Genomic DNA, 24,583 nt, shown 5'->3' on the forward strand with positions numbered 1-24,583 from the left:
TTTTAGCTAAAGCATGCCAACCTCTGCGCCACCATTCCACTCATGCTTTATGTAAGAGGTGCAATTATAGTTGACTTACACTTGGACTTGATGTCAATGAGTCCAAATTCAGATTCGAAGAACACAGGATGAGATGTTACTATCCTTTTTGCAAGCACTTCCAAGAGTTCATGAACAGCGAGCCTGGTGAAATTTGGGGAGCGCATCGTCAGTAGTGTACCTTTGGTTCCTAGGGTGTTTCGGCCTTTCACACTATACACCCTCCCCAAAGGCGGCCAGCGACAGGGTGATCAATCCTACGCTTGCGTCCCATTCTCAATTAGTCATAGGAGTTGCCTTGTTGTTGATAGCCATCATCCCATGAGACTGTGCATGGCAGGGGCGTCCTCCTCCCTGAGTCAAGCAATGTTGACCGCATACCTCCTGGCCCTCTCACTTTGGGGCCCAGCTGGGGTCTTTCCTCTTCATCCAGAGCCACTGACTGCTGCCTTCTGCCGCCTCCGATACAGCTCTGATTGCCAACCGCTGAGCCACCATTCCACTCATGCTTTATGTAAGAGGTGCAATTATAGTTGACTTACACTTGGACTTGATGTCAATGAGTCCAAAGCCTAAAGTCCAACAGATTAGTGCATTTACTTACGTATTTATAAAATTTGCATTGACCTTTAATTGAATAAGCCGACCATTAGTTTGGAAACGCATATTCCTATCCTTTGTTGTCAAATGACACGACTCAGCTTGGCCCAATTATGACAGGTTTCCGCAGAACTAATGTCGGGAAGATAATAATTTGCCGGTATCTTGGTGTGTGTGACTTGCGGTGCCGTCTTGAGTGAGTTAAGTGCAGGAACGTGGCGCATTGGTGTTTGACGTGGGGCTGTTCTGAACAGATGACCTGCACTGAACCAATCAACATACCACAAGCAGTCGAAATGCTCTACACGTCTCATGATAGCCTGCTGTCTCTGTGCTCTTTCTCGCTTTCTCGCAACGTGGCGAGTGGTCGAGACTCGCAACAGTGGCAGCCAATGGAGGGAAATTGCGACCGAGAGCACACCTTTAGTGGAGATAAAAACAACTGAATCAGCTCGTGTGCAGCTATTACAAGAATTGTTGCGCCGGGGAATGTGGGTAATGGTGACGACTTGTGGAGGGCTTCATGCCACCGTGGTTGGTAAGGATGATGATGATGATGAAAATGTGCATATTCCATTGCTGGCACAGTGCCAACGAAGATGAGTGCCGGGGGGCCAATGAAGATGCTCGTTTGCGTTTGGAGACATTGACTTACAGTGTATTTGAAGCTTTGAAGAGAAGTTGCGCCTATGAGTTGCACTTCAGCGCTAGGTGAACGTAATTTGGGTTTTCGTGCCAAAATGGAAATTTCACCCCCAAAAGCATCGTGGGTTCCTTATTGGGCGACAGAGCTGCCAATGAGCCCAGTGAAGGTCACACTGGGTGGCCCATCGAATTCCATGCGTGGCATTTACGCACATGCAGTCCCTCCGAGACGATGTTGAGCCATATCTTGTCTACTTGTGGATTAGACACTCTGACCAACTATAGCTCTTTTGAGTAAACCGTGGCATGCACATTTGTATTTTCCATTCCCTTACAATTCCATTTGTGTATATGGTAATAATAATGATGATTTAGAACGTTCTAATGCACTCCTTGATGAAAGACTTTGTACATCGTGTTGGTCATAGGGGTATTTTTTTTACCATACTTCGCTATGCTGGTCAATGCATGTTGGTAAAGTGAGGACAGCCAAACGTGGTTCAGACGTAAACTCACCTCTGATGTTAGCTGTGGTGGGGTGTCAAACTCAGGTATCAGATTCATAAAGCACTGCACTAACTACCATCCCACCGTTCTTCCGTTTGTATATAACGAATACCAAAATGCTCATGTGCAGGCGCTAGATGGATTGTTGCATCATGATACCGTGAGGGATGGCAGTGACTTGTGGAGGTCTTCACCCAGCAGTGGACAGGTTAAAGCAGATAATGGCAATGATGAAACCAGAATTAACGCGTTCATGTATGTATGTATGTTGAACTTCTTTCACACCGTATGTGACCAACCGTGCTAATCAGATGTACTGGGAAAGGAAAACAAACGACACACAAAAATAAGTTCATAAAGGCTTCATAAATCCTGGGCATATCAATATTTGTATATATAAAAAGGCAATTCATCCTGTAGAGAGTAGTAAAATGAAGATGTCAAAAATATATCTGCAAGCCTGGCACATTCCTATCATCTCACCAAAATAGATTTCGACCTTGAATGCGGTTTGAAAGCCACGCAGACAAATACGCGTGCACGTGCGCGTGTCTGGCACGAGAAACGATGTCGCTCCTCGAAAGAAAAAACAGCCGTCGTGGTAATTGGTTTTTTACTCTTTTATCTGGCAACAAAACTGACACCTTTTTTACGAGGAGTCATGTTTGCATAAACCACAATACCTGCAGTCTTAATGCAATCAAAACACAACTCTGATAATGTAGCACTGTCCTTGAAGTTGATTGATCCACACCCGAGACAGCTTTCCTTAGAGCCGAGTCTCACATGGGTTGGACCAGATGACGCCAAAAGGCGCACAACTCAAAGACAATGCACCATCAGAGTATGAGAGCTCATTGTCTTTGAGTTGTGCGCCTTTTGTTGCCAGATAAAAGAGTAAAAAAAACAATTACCATATATATATATTTTTTTACTGGCAAATGAGGTACCAATGTTGTTAAACGTCGTGGTGTTTCCAACCACAGTGGATGGTGTCGAGCCACGGTCATGCCGGTGCTGAATAACGGCGCACTTACAGCAGGCATGGGCGGAAGGTGAGAGTTGTGAGTCACTTGCCATAGTGGGCAGAGAGAAATGCAAGCGTGGCTATAAGGAGTGGTGGCTGTCTTAAATGGGGGGGGGGGGGGGCTTGTCTTTCAGAGGTGTCAGAGAAGTTACATGGCAGTGACACTCTAATATGCATTTGGATGGATCTGGGACATGAGTGCGCGGTTGACCTTTGCCTGCAGTCACATTTCTAGAAATTCCTGTTCGCTGGCATGTTGTACGTAAGTCGATCCGTCAATCAGCTATTTTATTTCTGCTTGATTCAAGTGTTGGCTCATTCCTCATTGGATTAAATCTCAGTTTGATATGTTAATAATTGGAGTGGAACTATGGTGCAATGGTGTAGCGTATTGCGCTATGAGCCCGGCGGCCTGAGTTAAATTCCTGACCGTCGTTTCAATCGAGTGGTGAGGGATGTCGGATCTATTGTTCTCGTCACCACTAACCCCACATTTGCCAGTGAGGTCAAACAACGTTCACGACCAACAAGGTGTATGAAGGTCTTCACCCACATCAGTTAATTGACAAAGGTCTCCACATTAAACGGTGCTGTTTATAATTGTAGCCAGAACGTGATTATTATATAGTTCATCAAATTGTTCAGTGATACTACATGGGCAGTGGCGCACAAGCGACAACAACCTCAACATATTTTATAAAAGAGGTTTTTTTTGGGTTATATCGCGTAAATATATAAATGTGTCGTTCAAACCCGCCACCACCCGACACAGCCAACTAGTAAGGGTTGTCACGCAAACAGAACGTGCCAATTCGTCACTAGCACAACACATCGGTGTGTTGGAGAGCCAAGCCACAACATTTACATTTATATATTTACACGATCTAACGAAAACAAGTCTATTATGGATGATATTGGTCGCGAAAGCCTACGTGTTAAACTCAACATATTTTGTCAACAACACTGTGGTCTCAAAACAATACGAAAAATATATAATAGGTGAGAAGCAATGACGCTTCTTTATAGTTAACATGTGGGATAGTAGTCATATTTCAAAGCCTTAAAAGACATTGTTTTAACGTTCATTTGGAACATACAACTTGCATTTTATTTTAGCTGCTTTGAATAACCGGAATGTGGCAATTTTTGGGTCGCGGCATCTGCGAATTCTCATACATGTGGTAAGAATGCCATAAAAGTTATCTTTTCCCCCTATAGTTCATTTAACAGCTTTATATAACACTCTGTGTTGATAACATTCTTATCTGCGGATTATTGGCCAATACTGTAATTCACATATGGTTTTTCTTCAGAGTTTGTTTTGGGTTTCTCCCACGTATTGTTCTCGTTGTTTGGAAATTTGATGGGCTGACTTCTACACCACTATTCTCTTTTACAAAATGAACGACACTGAAATGTAATGAGCGTCATTGGTATGTCACCGAGAATTATTGCAGAAAAGCAAGATAAAATTACGCACCGGTAGTCATTGTACACACTGCTAGGGAGAAGGACTAAAAGACATACGTTTAAAATTCAGGCGATGAAAGCTGTCCAGGTAGCTCAGAGGTCAGAGTGCTGACGAGGCGCCGTTGAGATCCTGGGTTCAAATGCAAGTGTCACTTGCATGTAAATGGATTCCTGGGACCTTTCTTGACAATTCATTGATTCATCTTCTTGGTTCCTTCGGTAAAGTCACGTAGAAGAGAAATAATAAAATAATAAAAATAAAACACAATAAAATATTATGTTTTATTTTACACAATAAAATATAATGTTTTCTTTTTATTATTTTATTATTTCCCTTCTACGTGACTTTACCGAAAGAACCAAGAAGATGAATCCCTGCAGTCACGAAAGCTTTAAATCGAAATTTAATTCATTGATTACCAGAGCATTGTTTTGATTGCATGTTCACCACAAGGATGTGTGGTTAATGCAGACATGAGTCTTTGCAAAATTATTCTATACTCTTTGGTTCTTTCGGTAAAGTCACGGAGGTATAAAATAAAATAAATCACGACGTTTCGGGCGCAACACAAGCGTCCATCATCAAGTGGGAAAGCATGGTCTGCTGCTGAGGCAGAATGTTTCGAAAGGTTTGAAATGGGAGTAGCTCAAGGGTTATAAGAAGTGGCCAGGGCTAGTGATGTTAATGTGAGAAATTAGCATGATGTTAATTTATCACACATTAACATAGCCACTTCCGTGCCCTCGTCTAGGAGGCCGCTCTCCCAACTTACTTTTACATGATAATTTCTCACATTAACATCATGCTAATCGCTCACATTAACATAGCCACTTCCATGCCCTCGTCCAGGAGGTCGCTTTCCTCCTATCTTACAGTTACATGCTAATTTCTCACATTAACATCACTAGCCCACGGCCACTTCTTTATGACCCTTGAGCTACACCCATTTCAAACCTTTTAAACAGTCTGCCTCAGACCATGCTTTCCCACCTGATGATGGACGCTTGTTGTGCGCCCGAAACGTCGTGATTTATTTTATTGTATACCTACGTGACTTTACCGAAAGAACCAAAGAGTATGGATTCCTGCAGTCACGAAAGCTTCAAATCAAAATTATTCTGTTTGGTGTTTTAACATTTTAACACCTGTTTTTATTGCCAGATAGGGTAAGACCTATTCTTATACATAAATGTGTCATTAAACCCGCCACACCCGACACAGCCAATTAATAAGGTTTGTCACGTTAACTACTACTAGTACAGCACACCGGTGTGTTGGAGAGCAAAGCCACAGAATTTACAATCTGAGCACGACGTTTCGCTAGTAATTGCAACTAGCTTCATCAGGCGACAGCCAGATTTGTGGATAAATCCTCCTGTTTACTTCCTTAAATAGATGGGTAGATGTGATGACGTCACTTGTGAGCACTTCTTGCGCGAAGGGGCGGGGGGGATTAACGATGCATATAAATGACGATGGGTTATTTATTTAAATACAATTTTCTTTTAATATATATAAATGAGTTATTACAAATTTTACACTTCGTTAAATATATATTTTTTATTTAAAGCTGTGTTATACATAAGGTATTTTTGTTGTGTCAATGTCAACTTCATGTTGGTGTTCACGTATGTCTCTGCATTGACACACAAGACAGATTGGTTCAAGTGTCAGAGTGAGATGGATTGTGGCACCGCGGGACCATGAAGGATGGCAATGGCTTAAGAATGGCTTCATCTGACAGTGGATAGACCATGGCTCATGATGATGATGATGATGAAAATGATTACGAAGTTTTTGTTACAAATTATGAGAGGTCCTGTGAACAGTTTTATAAAGACAGGCAAGACTCCAGCGTTCCATATTGTTTTCATTTATTGTGGACATTAATGAGCCTTAAAGAAATGTGCAAACATAGCAAGCGGAACAGAATCATAATAGAGCATCTGTTTGGGCCACTGTGTTAACCTGCAACCATCTCAACAAAAGAGATAGACATTTCTCGTCGTACGTTCACTCTCATTCCTCTGCTAATAGTGCCACTTCATCACAGCATTCTGCACAAGGTGCATCGTCCACATCGTGAGGAACGTTTGGGTCGTACGCTTTGAATGTTTAGTGGTTTCATTCCCTCACGGTGATTCTATGACCGTCACGTTTCGGACATTGACTTCGAATCGATCAAATGTGGCTGTGATTTGATTCGAGAACCGATTACTTTTGCCTCATTTTCACTAAGTTATTTATATTGTTTCTCACTTTTTTCAGTCCGTTTGTACAGTTGTGTGCCATTATCCTAAATGTAACATGAACATTCTATTTTGCACATCATTTATGGTTCTCACATGCATGATTGAGAAACGTATCTTGGAACATAAGTATGTATTTTAATCCATGAATTACCACATTGTCATCACAATATTGAGTAGCAACTGCCATATCTGCATCTCATAAAACACAAGTCATTAATGCATGCCAAGCTTTAACATTCGACAAGAAAGAAAGAAAATAATCCCGCAATGCTCTGTAAATCTTACGCACATTTCAGCATGCGTTCACCTTCATTTTAGTTTGCTGGCTGCTGTTGACATCAGCAAGCTGTATTATCCCAAACACAGTTTTGGGCAGTAAGAATTATTCACTCTGCACACATGTGCATGGGCGGCTTCTTCCCTTTTGCATCATAATTAGGTCTGCATTATTGTCGCCAGAAATTTTAGTGTTTTGTTTTACTGGTACTTGTTAAATCGTATCCAAATGCAAGTTGGACAATTCGTATTGCTCTGCGGTTTACACCTATACCTATTTAACATTTCGCAGTCAGTTCAAATAAATATTTGTGGTGACATTACCGACCGTCAAAAACCTTGAATCATGATGTAATACTTAAGCCAGTTATATATATAGCTTCACTTACTTTCTAGACTTTTATCCAATAGGGTTCAAATTGCAATGTTTGCCCAGTTCCATAATAACGAGTGTTTGGTATATCGGAGGATACCCCACCATGTTTACACACACCACTTCCAATTCCTGCTCATCTCACCTACAACATCTGACCCATTCAAGTACGAATCAGGCTCATAGCCCGCTTAGCCTCTGAAATATGATGAGATCAGGTGCATATGGGGTGATTAAATCATGGGCATCATAGCGAAATACAATAATAATTAATCTAAAAACTACAACGACTTCTCCTTAAAGTTAAATGGAGGGTGTCAATACATTTAAATGGGTTTAGCTTTATAGACAAAATTATTAGTCGACATTTTTTTTTTCGCGTAACGCGGTTGCTTTTTAATGGACAGGGCATGGAATAGGGCATGTCTGTCTACAGCAAAAAAACTATTCACAATAATTGAGAGCATAGCCTTGCAGCGAGCTTCATACCCGTGAGACAGCATTGCGTCCCTGCAACCTCAGCAGCCACATTCCTGTCACGGGCTGTTTCTTGGAAATGTAGCTCATGTTCTGATTTAGAAATGTGTCAGCTAAGATCACGAGGGTGCAGACCACTCACGCTCATAATTTCAACGTGAACAAGCCCCATGCATGCCCCTATGGAATGGGCATGATGAGTTTGTATTTTTGTATCATAGGCACAGGATCATCGTAATGCACAAGATCATTGTAATCCACACTTTAGTCTCAAAAGCTCCGATCGCCACGTGCATCAAGCTCGCCACAGTATGCAGAATGCAAGCGAGAAATGCGTGTGGATTTTGGTTATCTTGCCATGATTCAATTTTTTGTTTATTCTGGATATAGCAGTGCCCATATATTGCAGATGACCATACAAAATATCGTGCCTAAAATATAAGTAGCCATCAGCATGAAGCTTAACAGAAGCGTGTGAAATGCCATTATCTGATAAAAGGAAGAGCAAAATGAGGAGGAGACACATACTTGCAAGCCGGATGGATTAACCTTGGATAAATGTTGAATCTAATGATTCCCACTATATGTGCAGAAAACTAAGTTATATAGCTCAACCCCCATGTGGCTCATCACATTATTTTAGCATAGTTTCATTTGCAATCAATTCCAGTTAATGATGAGTTTATTATAAATAAAATAGCAAATATACTTACGTTAAACTTACACGTTTAGATTGTTTTTTTACTTCTGCTTTCTCGGATATATTTCGATAAATGTTTATAAATAAGTAAAAAAAAAGAATTATCTTTGATAATATCTTATTCTGCACAGAGCACCATTGTATGTGACAATCACAATTTCCAGAAATCCCCTTGAGCTACACAGGGCCCAGTTACCTCTTTTCCACTACACAACCGAACTACACTGGGGGGGCCATGCCGAGCTAGCCCGACACGGCTCCGGAGGGACCAGGTTGGTTTTTTTTCCACTGCAAAATTCGACCCGTGCCACGATGACACTCTGTGATGAGTCGTATTTAGTGACGTGAGCATTCTTAGCCCTGGCCCCCTTTGCTACAGGCCAGATAGAGATATCTTTGTGAGGCCAGTGTAGCAAGAATGGCTGTGGCTAAGTATGGCAAATAGCCAGTGGAAAATCACCTACACTGCGAGGCTCCATGCTGGCTTGGCTCGGACGTGCTAGTGGAAAAGGGGTATATCCGTGACAGCTCCACCCTATAGACACGACGATCCCACATACGTATGTATATTGAAATTATTTCGCACCGTACGTAGCCAACCGTGCTAAAATCCAGCTGACGACCCCGCCATGAGTATGACTTGACACCCAAGAGCAACATAATTAGCATTATGATCACATCACCATGAAAGCCATCGACACAAAACAAATGCAGTCGTCCCTTCCCCAATGTGTGTGTTGGCTCGTAGTACCACGTGCCCAGCCCGAACACACGTGGGAGAGTTTTACGGCACAAAACCCGCAACAACAACTAAACTTCCAGCGATAGTGTCCGTCTGCGTCCGTTAATTGGCACAGGTGAGGCACACACGAAGCGCCAGTTTTGTTCTTCACGTGTTCTCATCAGGCCACTACAATTGGTTTAATTGTGAACTGTATTATATATTAAGAAAATATTGTAAAAAAATATGTATATTTCATCATTTTTGGTTCAAACCCGTGAAATGCAAAATGTGCGCCAGATGGCTGTGCAACCCACCTAAATTCATCGCAATGGTTAATTCTTTGTAACCATCTTACTCGATGACGTCAGTGGTGCAATTAGCAATTAGTGTGAGGTTTGTGCTTGGCTCGTGTCGGTCAGAAGACAGAATGTAGCCATGTAACAGACCGTGGTGGTAACTGTGTACAGATTTGATAACCTGAGCGATGCAGTAGTGTGTGTGTGTGTGCGTGTCAAACGAAACGTGACAGTTTCTGTGCTGCAAGCTACACACGTGGCACTAGCCCTTTTTGTGAGAGGGCCTCGTAAGACTTCGGACGCGAAAGAGAAAAATCTGTTGGGGTTGTTTTCCTTCTCCCGCCGCCCTTGTGGCGCTTAATGTCCATTTGCGAATGAGCCGAGACCGCCTGAGTTCACGAATCGCGATTGCACGCGGCTTCAGGCGAACGTGTTATCGCCTCCAGTCGAGTTGGCAACCGAGCATTTCTTTTCTCTGTAAAATGAAAACATGACACGTATTAAATACAGATTCATATATTTTTTTTGTTATCAGAATATCTTTATTTATCGTGGAGAAATCCGATTAGCTGTGAAGCTCTTTTTCATAGATGTCCAGTGGTTTTTCACATGTGTCCAGTGGACATATACATACATGCAGTGCATGAGGGTCAGCTTCAAAAAGCAATTTCCTCAGAGGTCAAAACCGGTTGAATCAACAAATGCTGCTTGGTAATATTTGTCTGAAAAGCCAGCAATATTGTTTGTATTTTGTTACGTGGATAACACGGACAGCACAGACAAAATATAATGCAGTTCTGGTTCGACCTTATGAAAACTTCGCAATGTGAAAATCTCAACATTGCATCGCATTGTCCAAGCCTGTGGCTTATCAAATACAGGCATTTCAAATGTGCCGAGATTACGCAAAGAAGTGAACGTTCTGTCCAGCTGCCTTCGTCATGACCCTGAGCAATCAAGAAGGAATTAGCAAAAACACCCAAATTGTTTGTCTCCTCTGATTAAAAACCCATGTGCTTTGCAAATGCAGTGCATACTATGAGGTAAATGGATGAGCCCTTTCCCAACACCCAATGTGAAGCTGCCAAAATATTTGTTGGCTGCAACCAACGTCACATTGGTGTCTTCATTGCTGTCAGGAATGATCTATCCGCCGCTGGTTTGAGGCCTCCCTAAGCTATCACCATCTCTCACGGTCTCGCGATATGGCCAATCCGTCCACACTCCGGTACGTGAACCGATCTCATTGCACCCTCCACCACGGCGCGTCTCCTCATTGGCGAGGCGTTCCTTTCTTTTGGCTGCCACTTTGTAGTTCGTTTCAACCACGGCCGTTTTAGCGACGTGACTGGACCAAGCCACTTCACGTTTCTTAACAGTTTAAATGACGTCATGAACCTGTGTATGCTCGCTGATGCATGTGATCCTCTTTCCGTCTCTGAGTTTAACTACCTTAAATAAATACTTCTATCCATTGGCATTCCAATGTAAATAATAATCTTTTTTATGATTCACTAGAGCATACATCCTCTCTTGTTTTGCATCTCTTGGACGTATTTTTGTGGATATATGTACTCTGCAAATGTAACTTGTTGAATCCAGATTAGATTGTTAAACCTAAATGTATCATGCTCTGCATGCTGATCTTATTCTGTGTGTTTGCTTATGCTGGAGGTAAAATTATGATGCCGTTTTCAATTATTAATGGACAAAATATAATAATTTCAGTATAAAAAAATGTGCGTGTCATGCCTAACACAAATTTGTCGATCACATGTCATTGATTGTATTTGTTATGTTTACGTAAAAGGGTATGTGCCTATCCTACTTGGAATTGCACTGATGGTACAAAACAATGGAAATCGTGGATTAGAGAACACACGAAAGTCAGAGCCGTCACATTTGACTGTGCAGAATAAGACATCGGGCTTGGGCAGGACGCGTTGCTGAAGGCTTGATGGCCCGTGGTCAAAAATAATAACCGACTATCAGACAAGGGATCGTTAAACTGAGAGATGGTGATGGCTAAACAGGTTGGTGATAATGAAACCAGAAAGAAATTCGCACGTCACATATCCCTGACATATATTCTGACTTTCTTTCAATAAAAAAAATCTCAATTCATGAACCCGAAGAAAAATTAGTCAAATAAAGACGTCAAAATAACATCTTCAGGCATTGCACATTACGTGTAGCTCCCAAAAATACATTCCGACCACGAACCCTATTTGAAACACAGACAAACGACGGCACATGCACGTGTGCATGTGCGTCCGCGGCTCTGGCGTTAACATCAGAGTGTGCCTAACACAAACGTCGCCGTACTACATTTACACCTCCAGGTGGTGTTTCCTGCCACAGCCAACGTCCAGCGTGACGGACGCATGTCATGCTGGAAGCAGCGAGAGTACGTACTTGCATAGGCGGGTGATGCACTCCGAGTTGGCGCGGCAGGCGAATCCTTTGGGCTTCCATTGGAACACTGAACGCCACAGCGGGGTCAGGCGCTTCTGCCGATGGACCAGCTCCAAGCCGCCTTGCACGGGTGCCCCTTGCCCCTGAATCACGGAGCGTGGCGCAGAGGCGCAGAGGGCATTTTAACGGGTGAAGGGTAGACGCGGTACAGACCGCGCGTTGTGTTTATGGGTTGCTCCTTCAAGGAGTGAATTGAGCTCCCGAGGAAGCTCCCGGCTTCCGGCACGTGGAGCAAAACGTCAGGCGTCGCGCCCAACGACACGTGGGACAACCCGAAAAAAACATTGGAGCTTACGCCATATGTGTGTGTGCTCATATTCTTGGGTGTTTTGGTAAAGTCACGTAGATAGATTCAAAGAAAATAATTAAACATAACAGAAAGCTACTGCGTTGCGATCAAAATGTCGTAGTTTTCTGTTATTTTTTCATTATTTTCTTTGAATCTATCTACGTGACTTTACCGAAAGACTCAATAATATGAATTCCTGCAGTCACGAAAGCTTTAAGTCAATATGTGTGCTCGTTTTTGGCAATACACGCAGAGCAATGATATAGGATGCAATGTTCGGTATATGTACATTGTGTTATTTGTCAATTTGTTCGGTTTCATTAGCAAAATATAGACATCACAAGATGAAAAAATTAATGGAAGATGGAAATGACTTGCAGAGGCCAGCAGTAAATAGGTCACGACTCATAATGCTGATAATGTCACTTAGTTTACAAGAATATTATTGCTTAATTAGAGCACCGACCATAACATCGACGCAAATTATTTAAGCATCTTGTTCCAAAAACGTTTTTTTTTTGCGCCTTAGCTATTTCACTGATTTCAGCAGCGAGTTGTCACCAAAAAATACCAATACAGTTTAATTTATTTTTGGAGTATAACATCATATGTTCGTTTAAACAAATACACAACACCTAGAATCAAATTAAAAAATGTTTAAACTGAGATTTGTCTCCTAAAAATAATAATTTTAATCCATCAGCCAATTAACTAAACGTTTCATAACAGCATTTGTCTAAGCAGACACATTCTGGACTAGTTTTGACCTTCTGGGTCTCATCAGCAGTGCCAGGCTTCTAAAACCAATTGTTGTATTATCAGAGGAAGTGGATTAAATACATTTATAACAAAAAAATTTAATATTTTGACTACCTATTTATTTCATAGTTTTAAGAAGTGTATTCAGTTTTGGTGAAGGATGTATAAAAACATTTTTTTATGAAATCTCAACAATTATTTTACCACTGTTCCTAAATTATTTATTCAAATAGAAAAAGAACAATGATTGACGAAGTATTTGGAAATTAGACGAAAGAAAGTATGTGGAAATCAGCATGGTGGCCGCGACAAGTGTTTTAACAGTGGATCTAATTACTTCAACTTTGAAATGTACCCTCACACACACTGTTTTGGTTATGGCAATATTTACACATTTAATGCATATTTGGGGGGTGGCATGTGGCAGCTATCAATTCGTTAAACACATGTTATGCTTTTTCACATGTCTGTTTGGCATGTCTTTATACAACAACAAAAAATCTGTGTTTTAACATTTTCGCCAATTTGCTGTTTGCATTTCGCACCTCCCATTAGCACGGTTGGCTACGTACCCTGCGAAATAATTACAGCATACAGCAATTATCTAAATCTCGTTAATTTCTCTCAACATAACATATTAGAGCGCAGTTATCGCTCATATATTATGAAATCTTGCGTAAAAACACATGCACGAGCTTAAATAAAATGTAAAAAAAAATGTTAAAACAAGCAGCGTGTTTCTTCACAAGTCGACACAATCTGCAACGATTCGTAGATGAATTTGCACGCGCGCAAAACTTGGCCGCGTGCATTTTTTTTTTTAACCACTGCACTCTCCTGACCTCGGCATTGGGGTGCTTAACAAGGCAGCAGCACACCACGTGGATTGCCATCGATGTGTTCATATTTGGACATGGGTAACGATACAGAATGGACTGGTGCCAAATCTCAGGCACACCACTCGCGGCTGCTGCAATCCACCCTCGAGATTTCACACTTCTCTGGCATTGCATATCCCTGCGGCAGCAAACATCAGACGATGTAATGAAACACGTTTCTATCTCTTAAGTTAGTTAAGAGAGAGGGGGACGGGAGAGAGGCACTCCACTGGACATTTTCCGCTGTGGCAGCTTGATAAAACAGTAGCACTTTTAACAAGTCGCAGATGTCATTGTGCTTTTTGTAATGGAACGGGTATGAAAATGAGAGTGATGACCACCGGGGAGATGGAACGATGAAATTAGATCGTGTGAACGGTGCTCTATGGGCTTTATCGCATCGCAGGTTAAGGAGGCCTTCATCCAGCAGTCGATTGACCATGGCTGCTGCTGCTGCTGCTGATAATGATGATAATTCTAGATAAGTCTATAGCAGTGGTTCTTAACCTTTGCTGCAGCCTTGCACCCCTTTGGTTTCCAATCTTTAAAACATGAAAAATCTTCTTGGTTCTTTCGGTAAAGTCACGTAGAAGGAAAATAATTAAATAATAAAAATACAATTCTCACGACGTTTCGGCCACAACGCAAGCAGCCGTCCTCAGGTGAAGAACAGGTCTGTCGGAAAGACGCTGTCTTGAGAATTGTATTTTATTATGTTTTATTTTTATTATTTTATTATTTCCCTTCTACGTGACTTTACCGAAAGAACCAAGAAGATGAATTCCTGCAGTCACGAAAGCTTTACATCGAAACATGGAAAATGTTAATAACTTACATAGGTTTAATTAAACAAAGTAATTGTACTTACGTGCCCGTGCTAAATTTGTGTTTCGATGATTTACCTTCTCAAAGAAATCTGGCCGTGTCTCGCACCCCCCCCCCAGAAAGGGCATCTCGCACCCTATGGGTTGTGCTCAGACCCACACCGGTCTAGAGAAATCCATTACCTTGGAGAAACCCTGGTGTCACGCACCGTGCACCGACAGACACGGGCAGGATACGCGAGCGTGTCCACCCCGAAGACGACTCACCTCCATATTGATCAGCAGGAAGAGGACGAGCGAGAGGGCGAGCGTGCGCGTCACTGCGGCGTGCATGGTGCCTGGCTTTGAGGGTCTGCAGCGGTTCGGGACTTGCTTGACGGACTGACGATTCTGCCCGTTCAGACACAGAGCACGCGGGGAAGTGGCGCTTAGTGCAATTCTGCAAACCCGGTGGTGCCCGGTATATATAATGCATCCCAGAGGTTGGTGATAGGGCTGGGGGTGGACTTGGGGTCTTGTTTCAATTGGAGGGTGGGGTGCGGGGGGGACAGCAGTGGGGGTGACCACGGTGGGATGGAGTGGGGTGGGATGGAGTGGGGTGGGTGGGTGGGTGGCTCAACCTTGAAACGTCACACTAAAAGCGTACCCAGATAATGTGTAATTGCCCAATATAACCTTATTGGACCTACCAGAAATGATTCTGCTGTAAAGTAAGCCCTCTCGATCTATCGATAAAGCTGCTTGGAATAGAGTTTGGCAGGAAAAAAAGCACGTTTTACCTTCGTGTGAACCGAGGAGAAACCTAAAACTTGCGAAAGTCTATGGGTGGTAACCGAGATTATTTCTAAAAAAATAAAAAAAACCTTTAACAGTTTTTTCCCCTTCACAAGCCTGCAATGTCCTGTTAATGAAGCGGTCCAGACGTCTCGCTCTCTCCACGGTTTGGAGAGATTAAAATTGGGGAACCAAATGCATACTTTGCGAGCAGTGCTTACAAACAGAAAGAGCTGTTAAGGAACGTTCCACCAGGCATGTCCTCACAACGCCGAACGCGCGAGGTGGCACTTGGAAATAATAAAATAATAAAAATAAAACATAATAAAAAAATTCTCACGACGTTACGGCCACAACGCAAGCAGCCGTCCTCAGGTGAAGAACAGGTCTGTCGGAAAGACAGCGTCTGAATGGTCCCTGTTTCTGCCCTGCAACGTTTCCGCAGAGAGGAAGCCGCAGACTGCTGCTCGACCAACAGATTTCACGCCGGAGACTTTCCACACTTCCAGTCTGACCACCGTTTGCGCGCATCTATGGCATTTCTTGAACTCTTTGCCCTATAGGTGGGGAAAGGCGATAATATATAGGCTTTCGCAACCAATATTATTCATAATCAACGTTCTGGCGAATTGCCCGATGATGCTGGATGCAATTACCAGCGAAACGTCGTACTACTCAAATTGTAAATGTTGTGGTTTCACGCTTCAACACACCGGTGGGCTAAAGCAGTGAACTGTTAGTCTTTTGTCAACGTGACACTTTTTTTACTGATTGGCCGTGTCGGGTGGTGGAGGGTTACGACACATTTATAAATAACGCGATCTAAACCCAAAAACGTTGATTATGAATGCGATAATATATATGTATGTTGAACTTCTTTTGCACCTTACATAGCCAACCGTGCTAAACGGAGGTGCGGGTGAAGGACAACAAATTAAACAGAAAAAGCAGTTCTCAAGAAATGATTCTAGATTTGAAGCTTTCGTGACTGCAAGGATTCATACTCTTAGGGTTTTTTCGGTAAAGTCACGTAGGTAAAAAAAATAACAATAAATCACGACGTTTCGGAGGCAACACAAGTTGACGGACGGAGACTTGTGTTGAAGACGGAGACTTGTGTTGCCTCCGAAACGTCGTGATTTATTATAATTTTATTTTATTATTATTTTTTCCCTACGTGACTTACCGTAAAAAACCTAGGAGTATGAATCTCAAGAAATGAGTTTTAAATGCATTTTTGAAAGCAGTTGTTTCTTGCTGTGGTTGTCCCACCTGATGACTGACGCTTGTGTTGAGCCCGAAACGTCGTGATATAATTTATTTTATTTTATACCTACGTGATTTTACCGAAAGAACCAGAGAGTATGCACAGCAAATGTATTGCTAACATGTACGATGCTTGTTAAACGATCAAACGTAATGATATACATTGCTATGCAAACAATCCTATTACTGTTACTAGAAGATTTAGGGCCCTCATCTCCTAGGTCATGGGGAGGACTAAGCTTAGGTACTTACTTATATGTAAAAGTAAAAAATGTACAATAACTATCAGGAATATGTTTTATTTAATTTCAAAAGCAACGTAATAATTTTACTAAATCACTTTTCGACCACGTTATCCGCGTATTTCCCATCCTTGTCCGGATACGAAGCCTTCTTTGAGCTACTAAAGCTTGCTGGTTTTGCTGGATCCAACGCATGAGTTTGCCACGTGCAATATTGGCCTTGACTAAAATATGCCCCAAGGGAGGAAGACAAAAATTTCCTCCACTGTTTGTCCGATGCTTTTGTTGGCGGTGACTCCAAAAGCGAGACGAATTGGAAATTGTTTCCGTGTAATCGAAAATGGAAATGTGTTTTCAGCTGAAGCCAGAGGAATCTGAGGGATAATGAGTTTTTTTGTAATGGGATCTACTTTCAATCATGTCTTCGATAATGTGATTGTTCATTGGAAACATGACATCGCGTGTTCCATTGTTCGAATCAAAATCCAAAATGAGCATAATACAGGAGCCAACCTTCAGTTTTGATCAAGTGAGGTGGAAATCGAGATGGGTTGAGCCGGTTGATGAATTCAATATGATCGATGTATTCAATGTACTGCTCTATTTTGACTTTTGTAGGCTCGTTGTTCACCAGGAAAATGGTACATCTCCATTGCCTTTATTGAATGAACAGCGTTGTTTATAGGAGCAATGACGGCATGGTTTGCAAACCATTTAGCATCATTGAAGTTATCCTTTAGGCCATCAAAGACGAAATCACTGCGATCACTGATGGAGGTAGGTTTTCATTTGGAATTTGAGTTTTGAATTGGCCAAGTAAATGTAACCACGGATGCCTCTCCATTTTTCTCGTACCTCCACTTGCATTGAGGCCAAAGACTTTGCCTTGTTCTGATGCAATTACTTCCATGATGTGGCCATACACTTATCCTTGTTTGTGATTGAGAGTGGGCAACTTTCTTTGAATATGGGCCTCAAGTTCAGCTTCATAAAAATGGTTTTCTTCCCGGATTAATCTTTGAACTTCAGCTTGCCTCACAACTTTTGGTATCAGGTATAGGTGTAGTGACATAAGAAGGGAGGGGCTGCTGGGGGCTCTGGGACCCTGGGCGGGCCAGGCGCTGAAGCCTCTTGGCGCCATGCGCTGGGTTCCCAGGCGGGGCAGACGCTTAAGCCTCTTGGCACCAGGCGTTGGGTTCTCGGGTGGCCCAGGCGCTTAAGCCGCTTGGCGCCGCCAAAGGGGGGGGGGGGGGCTGTGTGTGCTCTGTGGGATATCTGGGGGCGCACACGGCCCCACCCCTCGTTGGGGACTAGGCATAAAAGGGGAGCTCCCTGGACGATCAGGGCCAGTTGTAGCTCAAGACCCAAGACCCAAGACCAGCCATCTCAGGACCCTGGGACGCTGCGAAAGCCAGTGGTGGGACTCTGGAACTCCTGACTCTACGACCTTGTGAGGGCGAGTTCCAGAGCGTAGCCAGAGTAGTGTATCTAAGCTGTGTATCTAGGCTGTGTACCTAGGCTGTAACAGAGTATCAGGACTGTTGGAGAGTTGGACTGTTGGAGAGTTGGAGTGTTGGAGAGTTGGAGAGTTGGAGTGTTGTTGGATTGTACAAGTGTCTCCGGAACCCGTTACATAGGCAAGGAGAAGTTTGCATTCAGATCGAGACCCTCTCGTCCCACTCTCTCTTGAAGATGGAGAAGCACCGTATGTTCAATGGGTGGAGTGAATGAATTAGTTTTGTTGTTGTGCATCAAGGCTTTTCCAAGTTTGTACTTCCATTTGTTCCCAAAGATCAATGGTTCAGCCGGAGTGCAGTAGAGGAGGAGAGTGGAAAATACATCACGTAGTTGAGGCCCAAATCTGATGGCATTGGCTTCTTCCATTACTCGATCCTTTTCATTACCATCCTCAATAAGTCAGAGTTTCACAAAGGCTACTTGAAAGGTTTCACACTGTTCTCCGTAAATCTCGTGTCGTAAATCGATTGATCGTAAATCGATCAATGCATTGCGCGCTTTCAGATGCACTTCTGAGGCCGTGTGGAATGCTCTTCCTTCCGACATTAGGAAGCCACTGGAGCTACATCACTTTTAAATCTAATTTCTTGATAACTGATTATTGAGTTTAGTTTGTTGTTATTCCCCCTCACCTCCAATTAGCACGGTTGGCTATGTACTGTGCGAAAGAAGTAAAATATATATACATACATAAACACGTCATAAATGTGAGTCGCAAATCGGACTATCATAAACTGCATGTAATGTTTCCCAATTTTTTTATCAACACTTTTCCTGACATTTAAAACGACATTAAATCGATACTTATTTGAATGATAATGTTTTACAATTGTTACGCGATCAAAAATGGGCTTTCGAAAAGATCCGGACGGACGGAGTAACAAACGCAGACCTGCTCCATTGTAGTGTGATGATAAGGCTCATACCACAACAATGCAATGCTAGAAATAAGTTTTAGACTCACGAAAGCATTCGCTAAACAAAAGCAGCAAATATTTTATGGTTTTCCGTATAGAATGTGACAATTAGTGTCATATTTTTAATGTAGTTCACTTTTCTCCGAATTTATGGATATTAAAATATATCAATCGAGCCTGTGCTGTTGTATCTATAATAATGGCGTAGTATTAGGAAGATTATTTTGGAATTGCTATGCATTGGATGGTATTGGATCGTAAAAATACAACCCCTTTGTCAATCCACTGCTGGATGAGGGTTGGGTGTTTAGATCATACTTCACCAAACTGGTCAGTGCAAGTTGGTGAATGTGGCGAGCATAGAAGTACAGCACAGCAATTGACTGCTGAACAACCTTCTGATGCCCACCACGTCGCCTCTAACTACCTGTTTGTGCATGGCGGTTACCCATCCAATCACTATGTGGGCTCAAGCCTGCTTGGCTACCGAGATCTGACGAAATCAGGTGCTTTCCTGCTGGTTAAATTGTCGGCATTTCTTCGTCTTGCTTGTTTTCATTATTCATGATATAATGAATTTCTTTCCTTTGAAATCTCGCTGATGGGTGAAGGCTCCACACACGGTGTTGGTATTGGTTGGTTTGTTTAACCATACTTCACAACGCTCTTGTGTTTTTTTTAGGTCATGTATCATCACCATGCTGCTCCCTTCCTCATCCCATACTGACCAGCATGTTGAGGTATGGCCAGCACGAGGTCAGATATGACTCGCAGCTGATGCTAGCTGTGGGTGAGATGACTGGGTTTGGTTTAACACGGAGGCTTTCGTGTATCACTGGGTTTGCAGTGCAGTGTAGTAACCACTGGACCACCGCCCAAATAGATAACACTCATAAAGTAGGATTATCTATCTGTAAATTCATAAAACATCACTGCTGGCCATAATATTGATACTCAGAAAGAGAATATTGCAATCTCTATGTTTTTTTCTTCATGACCTGTATTTTAATTACCTATACCACACATTTGGGAATCTGCCACACAGTAATGGTTAGCACAATAGACTTGCAATCCAGAGGTCACCGGTTCTATCTCCCCGGGTACGGTAGACCAAAACAATTGGCAAGTTTCTTCAAATTCCGCTGCCTTTGTTCTTCTTGGTTCTTTCGGTAAAGTCACGTAGAAGGAAAATAATAAAATAATAAAAATAAAACATAATGAAAGAATGATTTTTTTATTTTATTATTTTCCTTCTACGTGACTTTACCGAAAGAACCAAGAAGATGAATCCCTGCAGTCACGAAAGCTTTAAATCGAAATTTTATTATGTTTTATTTTTATTATTTTATTACTTCCCTTCTACGTGACTTTACCGAAAGAACCAAGAAGATGAATCCCTGAAGTCACGAAAGCTTTAAATATAAATTTTATTATGTTTAATTTTTATTATTTTATTACTTCCCTTCTACGTGACTTTACCGAAAGAACCAAGAAGATGAATCCCTGAAGTCACGAAAGCTTTAAATCGAAATTTTATTATGTTTTATTGTTATTATTTTATTACTTCCCTTCTACGTGACTTTACCGAAAGAACCAAGAAGATGAATCCCTGAAGTCACGAAAGCTTTAAATCGAAATTTTATTATGTTTTATTGTTATTATTTTATTACTTCCCTTCTACGTGACTTTACCGAAAGAACCAAGAAGATGAATCCCTGAAGTCACGAAAGCTTTAAATCGAAATTTTATTATGTTTTATTGTTATTATTTTATTACTTCCCTTCTACGTGACTTTACCGAAAGAACCAAGAAGATGAATCCCTGCAGTCACGAAAGCTTTAAATCGAAATTTTATTATGTTTTATTGTTATTATTTTATTACTTCCCTTCTACGTGACTTTACCGAAAGAACCAAGAAGATGAATCCCTGAAGTCACGAAAGCTTTAAATATAAATTTTATTATGTTTAATTTTTATTATTTTATTACTTCCTTTCTACGTGACTTTACCGAAAGAACCAAGAAGATGAATCCCTGAAGTCACGAAAGCTTTAAATCGAAATTTTATTATGTTTTATTGTTATTATTTTATTACTTCCCTTCTACGTGACTTTACCGAAAGAACCAAGAAGATGAATCCCTGCAGTCACGAAAGAAGCTTTAAATCGAAAATTAAATCCACTGCCTTTGTCAAACTAGCAGAATAAATGGGTTTATCAGTTAGTCCATCGGGAGGTTGCATGTGTTGGGGGTAAAGTGTAGGAGGTACTCCTCCTACCCAGTGGCGTCACGAGGGTTGGTGTCACCCAGTGCGGTAACTCGTGGTGTCATCCCCCATGGATCTCCTCCCGAACCAGACCATACAGAATTCTTAATGTGTTTTTGTACTGTTACTCGTATTTACCGGATTTCACTGAATGTAATGGCAATAGTAGTGACGTAAACAACTAGCCACATTTAAATTACACCTTTAAATTACGATATACGTGCAGCCTAAATGTACTTTTACATAATTTAACGTGGTTAAAGTGAAAATTCGGTAAAAAAAATAAAATTCGAAGTAAAAAAACGTCAAAACATTTAATAACTACATTAAATCAGATATATATTTGTAAGACAGTGATGTTTGTAAAGACATTTAAAAAATACTAAAATGAAAAAAAAAAATTTAAGATTTGAGTTATATTTCTAATAATGTATGAAGAAACATAGCATTTCCCCCCACTTCGTGTTTTAAATTGTCAATTTCTCTATTTAGTTATCAAAGAGTTATATAATCGATATTTGTTCTACATGTAAGTTTATTATCAATATTAATCATAGAATAATATGTGATATAGTTGTAAATTGCTTAAATGTAATATTTCTTAGATTATATGAATACTAACAACAAAATTGTTTTGTAAAAAATTTCTACATTAAATTACAACATTATTAGTTACTGAGCGTAAGCCTTTTTTATTCTTCTCCTTTTCCTTTAATTACTACTTCATTCTCAATAAAGTTTTTGATATAGGTTCACAAATACGAATTACCACAATATTGTAGCTAAAACACCAGAAAATTTGACAAAATAAGCGACGATAAAAACACCAGCATCGACGAACTCAACAGCGCGTGCTTGTAGCGCGTGCAGACGAAACCACGTGACTCGAATCGTCACTGTAATTGGGTAACAACGACAGCTCTGACCGGAGCGCATGAAAAGGGTTCAAAAAGTTAATTAGAATAGAGTTTTAGCTTTGTATGTATTTTGATACAGTACATGTAAGCTGGTCTTACGCAAAATTTTGTTTGTTTTTATAACTAACTACAGGGATATTTTTTTATAAAAAAAATATATATAAATTTCTGCTGAAACACTGCACAAAATTGTTTATAGACAGTCATTTTAGTGTCACCACCCGGTGCTGTCCGCACCCCCGCACCCCCCTACCTTTTTCAAGAGTGTCTAACCAATGTTAAGGACTTTATGTAGTGAAGGCCTGTCTATCAGCAGGAGGCGTGGTGTGAGCAAACAATTGCAGGGCTGTACATGCAATTTTAGTTGCTGCCGGCATCACTTGCCTTACGCGATAGTTAAGTTCAATGCCAGTGACCCTGAGACTATGGGGCAGGCATGGCGATATCATGGACCTAACCTGCCACCCAATGGCATAATTGGTTAACAGAAGGGATTTTACTGTATATTAAATAGTGAAATAGGGCAAAGATTATGACACAGGGTTTTTGTGTTTGTAGCATGTAGGTTTGAAGTGGGTCAGGCTTTGTTCATATTTCACAATTAACTTACAAGCATGACCCTTGGTTAATCTGGAAGAAAGCCAGCAGTGTTCATTTCAAGTCTGCCATTTGCCCTGCATTTCTGTGATTGGAGGAAGGATTTGGGGTTATTGGTGGTGATGATGACGGTCATGGTGGGGTGGGTATTTCTGTTACGGGTGACGCTGTGGGAGTGTTTGGATTGGGGTTTGAGTTGTGGGATGATCGGACAATGCCATCATGTGTTTCTTGTGAGCACATTATTAGACGGAATGTGTTAAAGTTCTTCCGTGCCTCGTGCTTATTGGTTGGAAATGTTCGCACATTTAGTCTAATGTGGATTAGATTAAAATACGAATTGGTTTCCCACGCAGCACACGTATCGCCGTATGATATGTTGCAGATTTGAGCTTTATCCTCTCATACGGAGAAGTGCCATTGGCCCAGCGGTCGTGCTTCTTCCCGCTTGTTCCAGAGGTTCGTGGTTTGAACTCACAGACACGACTAATATTTTGGGTGTATTACCCTTAAAGTATGCGCTGTCTGCTGCTCCACAGTGGATGTTATTATATGATGCGTTTTTCGGAATAAGAGCAGGCCATTGTGTGCTGGTGTCATGGTTCAAATTGGGTAAGTAGAACAAATACTCGAAAATTACTTAATTGGGAAATGCTTAGCAAATTGGTCGCCCCCCTTCTCTAAAAACTTAGCAGAACCCTCCTGAAGAGGAGTCTTGAACTAAATTCACACAAATACATATGCATTGCATAGGTTTTATTCATATATTCTAGCGGCCTTCCACATGTCTAGAAACAATCCATCCTGAATGTGCTCCTTTTGTCTGAAGCTAAGCAGGAAGGAGCCAGGTTTAATACCTGGAGGAGTGACCACCAGGGCTTACCAAGTGATAAAGGCATCAGGCTAGGAGATAGCAGTCGTCAGTGTCACCCCCCTTCTATGTTTTGGATTATTTTTTCCAGGTACTCCTGCATTCCCATACATGGCAAAACATATATTAATAGCATTGGTCGAACACCTCCTGAAAAGAATCTGAAGACTTATTCAGGCTTTCCTGACTAAGCATTTGGCACTCTATGCATAAACGGAATAGAGGGGTAGTGGTACGTTGGCTCGCAGTACGAACCCAGCGGGCCCGGGTTCGTTTCCTGGCCACAATCAGTTTCAAGTGATATACGAGAAGTGGTCTTGCTCTCCCCCTCTTCATCAACATGCACTGACTTGTGTGGTGAAGTACGATCAAAACCATAGTGACCGACATGGTGTGGCAAAATCTTTGTCCATTGGTGAATTCAGAATTGTTGGAATGAATTTTTTTTTTTATAGTTTAAACATTTACGTTCAAAGAGAATGAGCCAAACATCCACGATCTCAGAACAGGGCTATTGCAAAAGTTTGAATCGGGACTCCGATTAGCAACGGCTTGCTACGTACGGTGCTAAAGATGTTCACCATCCATATATACATTGAGAACT

At 41.5% G+C, this 24,583-nt stretch overlaps 1 protein-coding gene across 1 annotated transcript; it reads right to left on the minus strand.

The window, feature by feature from the left end:
- Nucleotides 1-6,146: 6,146 nt before the first annotated feature.
- LEAP2 (liver enriched antimicrobial peptide 2) lies at nt 6,147-15,041 on the minus strand. Its single transcript, XM_061565736.1, has 3 exons — nt 14,880-15,041; nt 11,803-11,945; nt 6,147-9,862 (listed from the first exon to the last, which is right to left on the minus strand). The coding sequence occupies exons 1-3, from the start codon at nt 14,943-14,945 to the stop codon at nt 9,808-9,810; spliced, it is 264 nt and encodes an 87-aa protein (XP_061421720.1). The 5' UTR covers nt 14,946-15,041; the 3' UTR covers nt 6,147-9,807.
- Nucleotides 15,042-24,583: the final 9,542 nt, after the last annotated feature.

The sequence above is a fragment of the Lethenteron reissneri genome, chromosome 35 (genome assembly GCF_015708825.2).
Source record: "Lethenteron reissneri isolate LAM-NWPU_2019-01 chromosome 35, ASM1570882v1, whole genome shotgun sequence".
Taxonomy (NCBI): Eukaryota; Metazoa; Chordata; class Hyperoartia; order Petromyzontiformes; family Petromyzontidae; genus Lethenteron; species Lethenteron reissneri.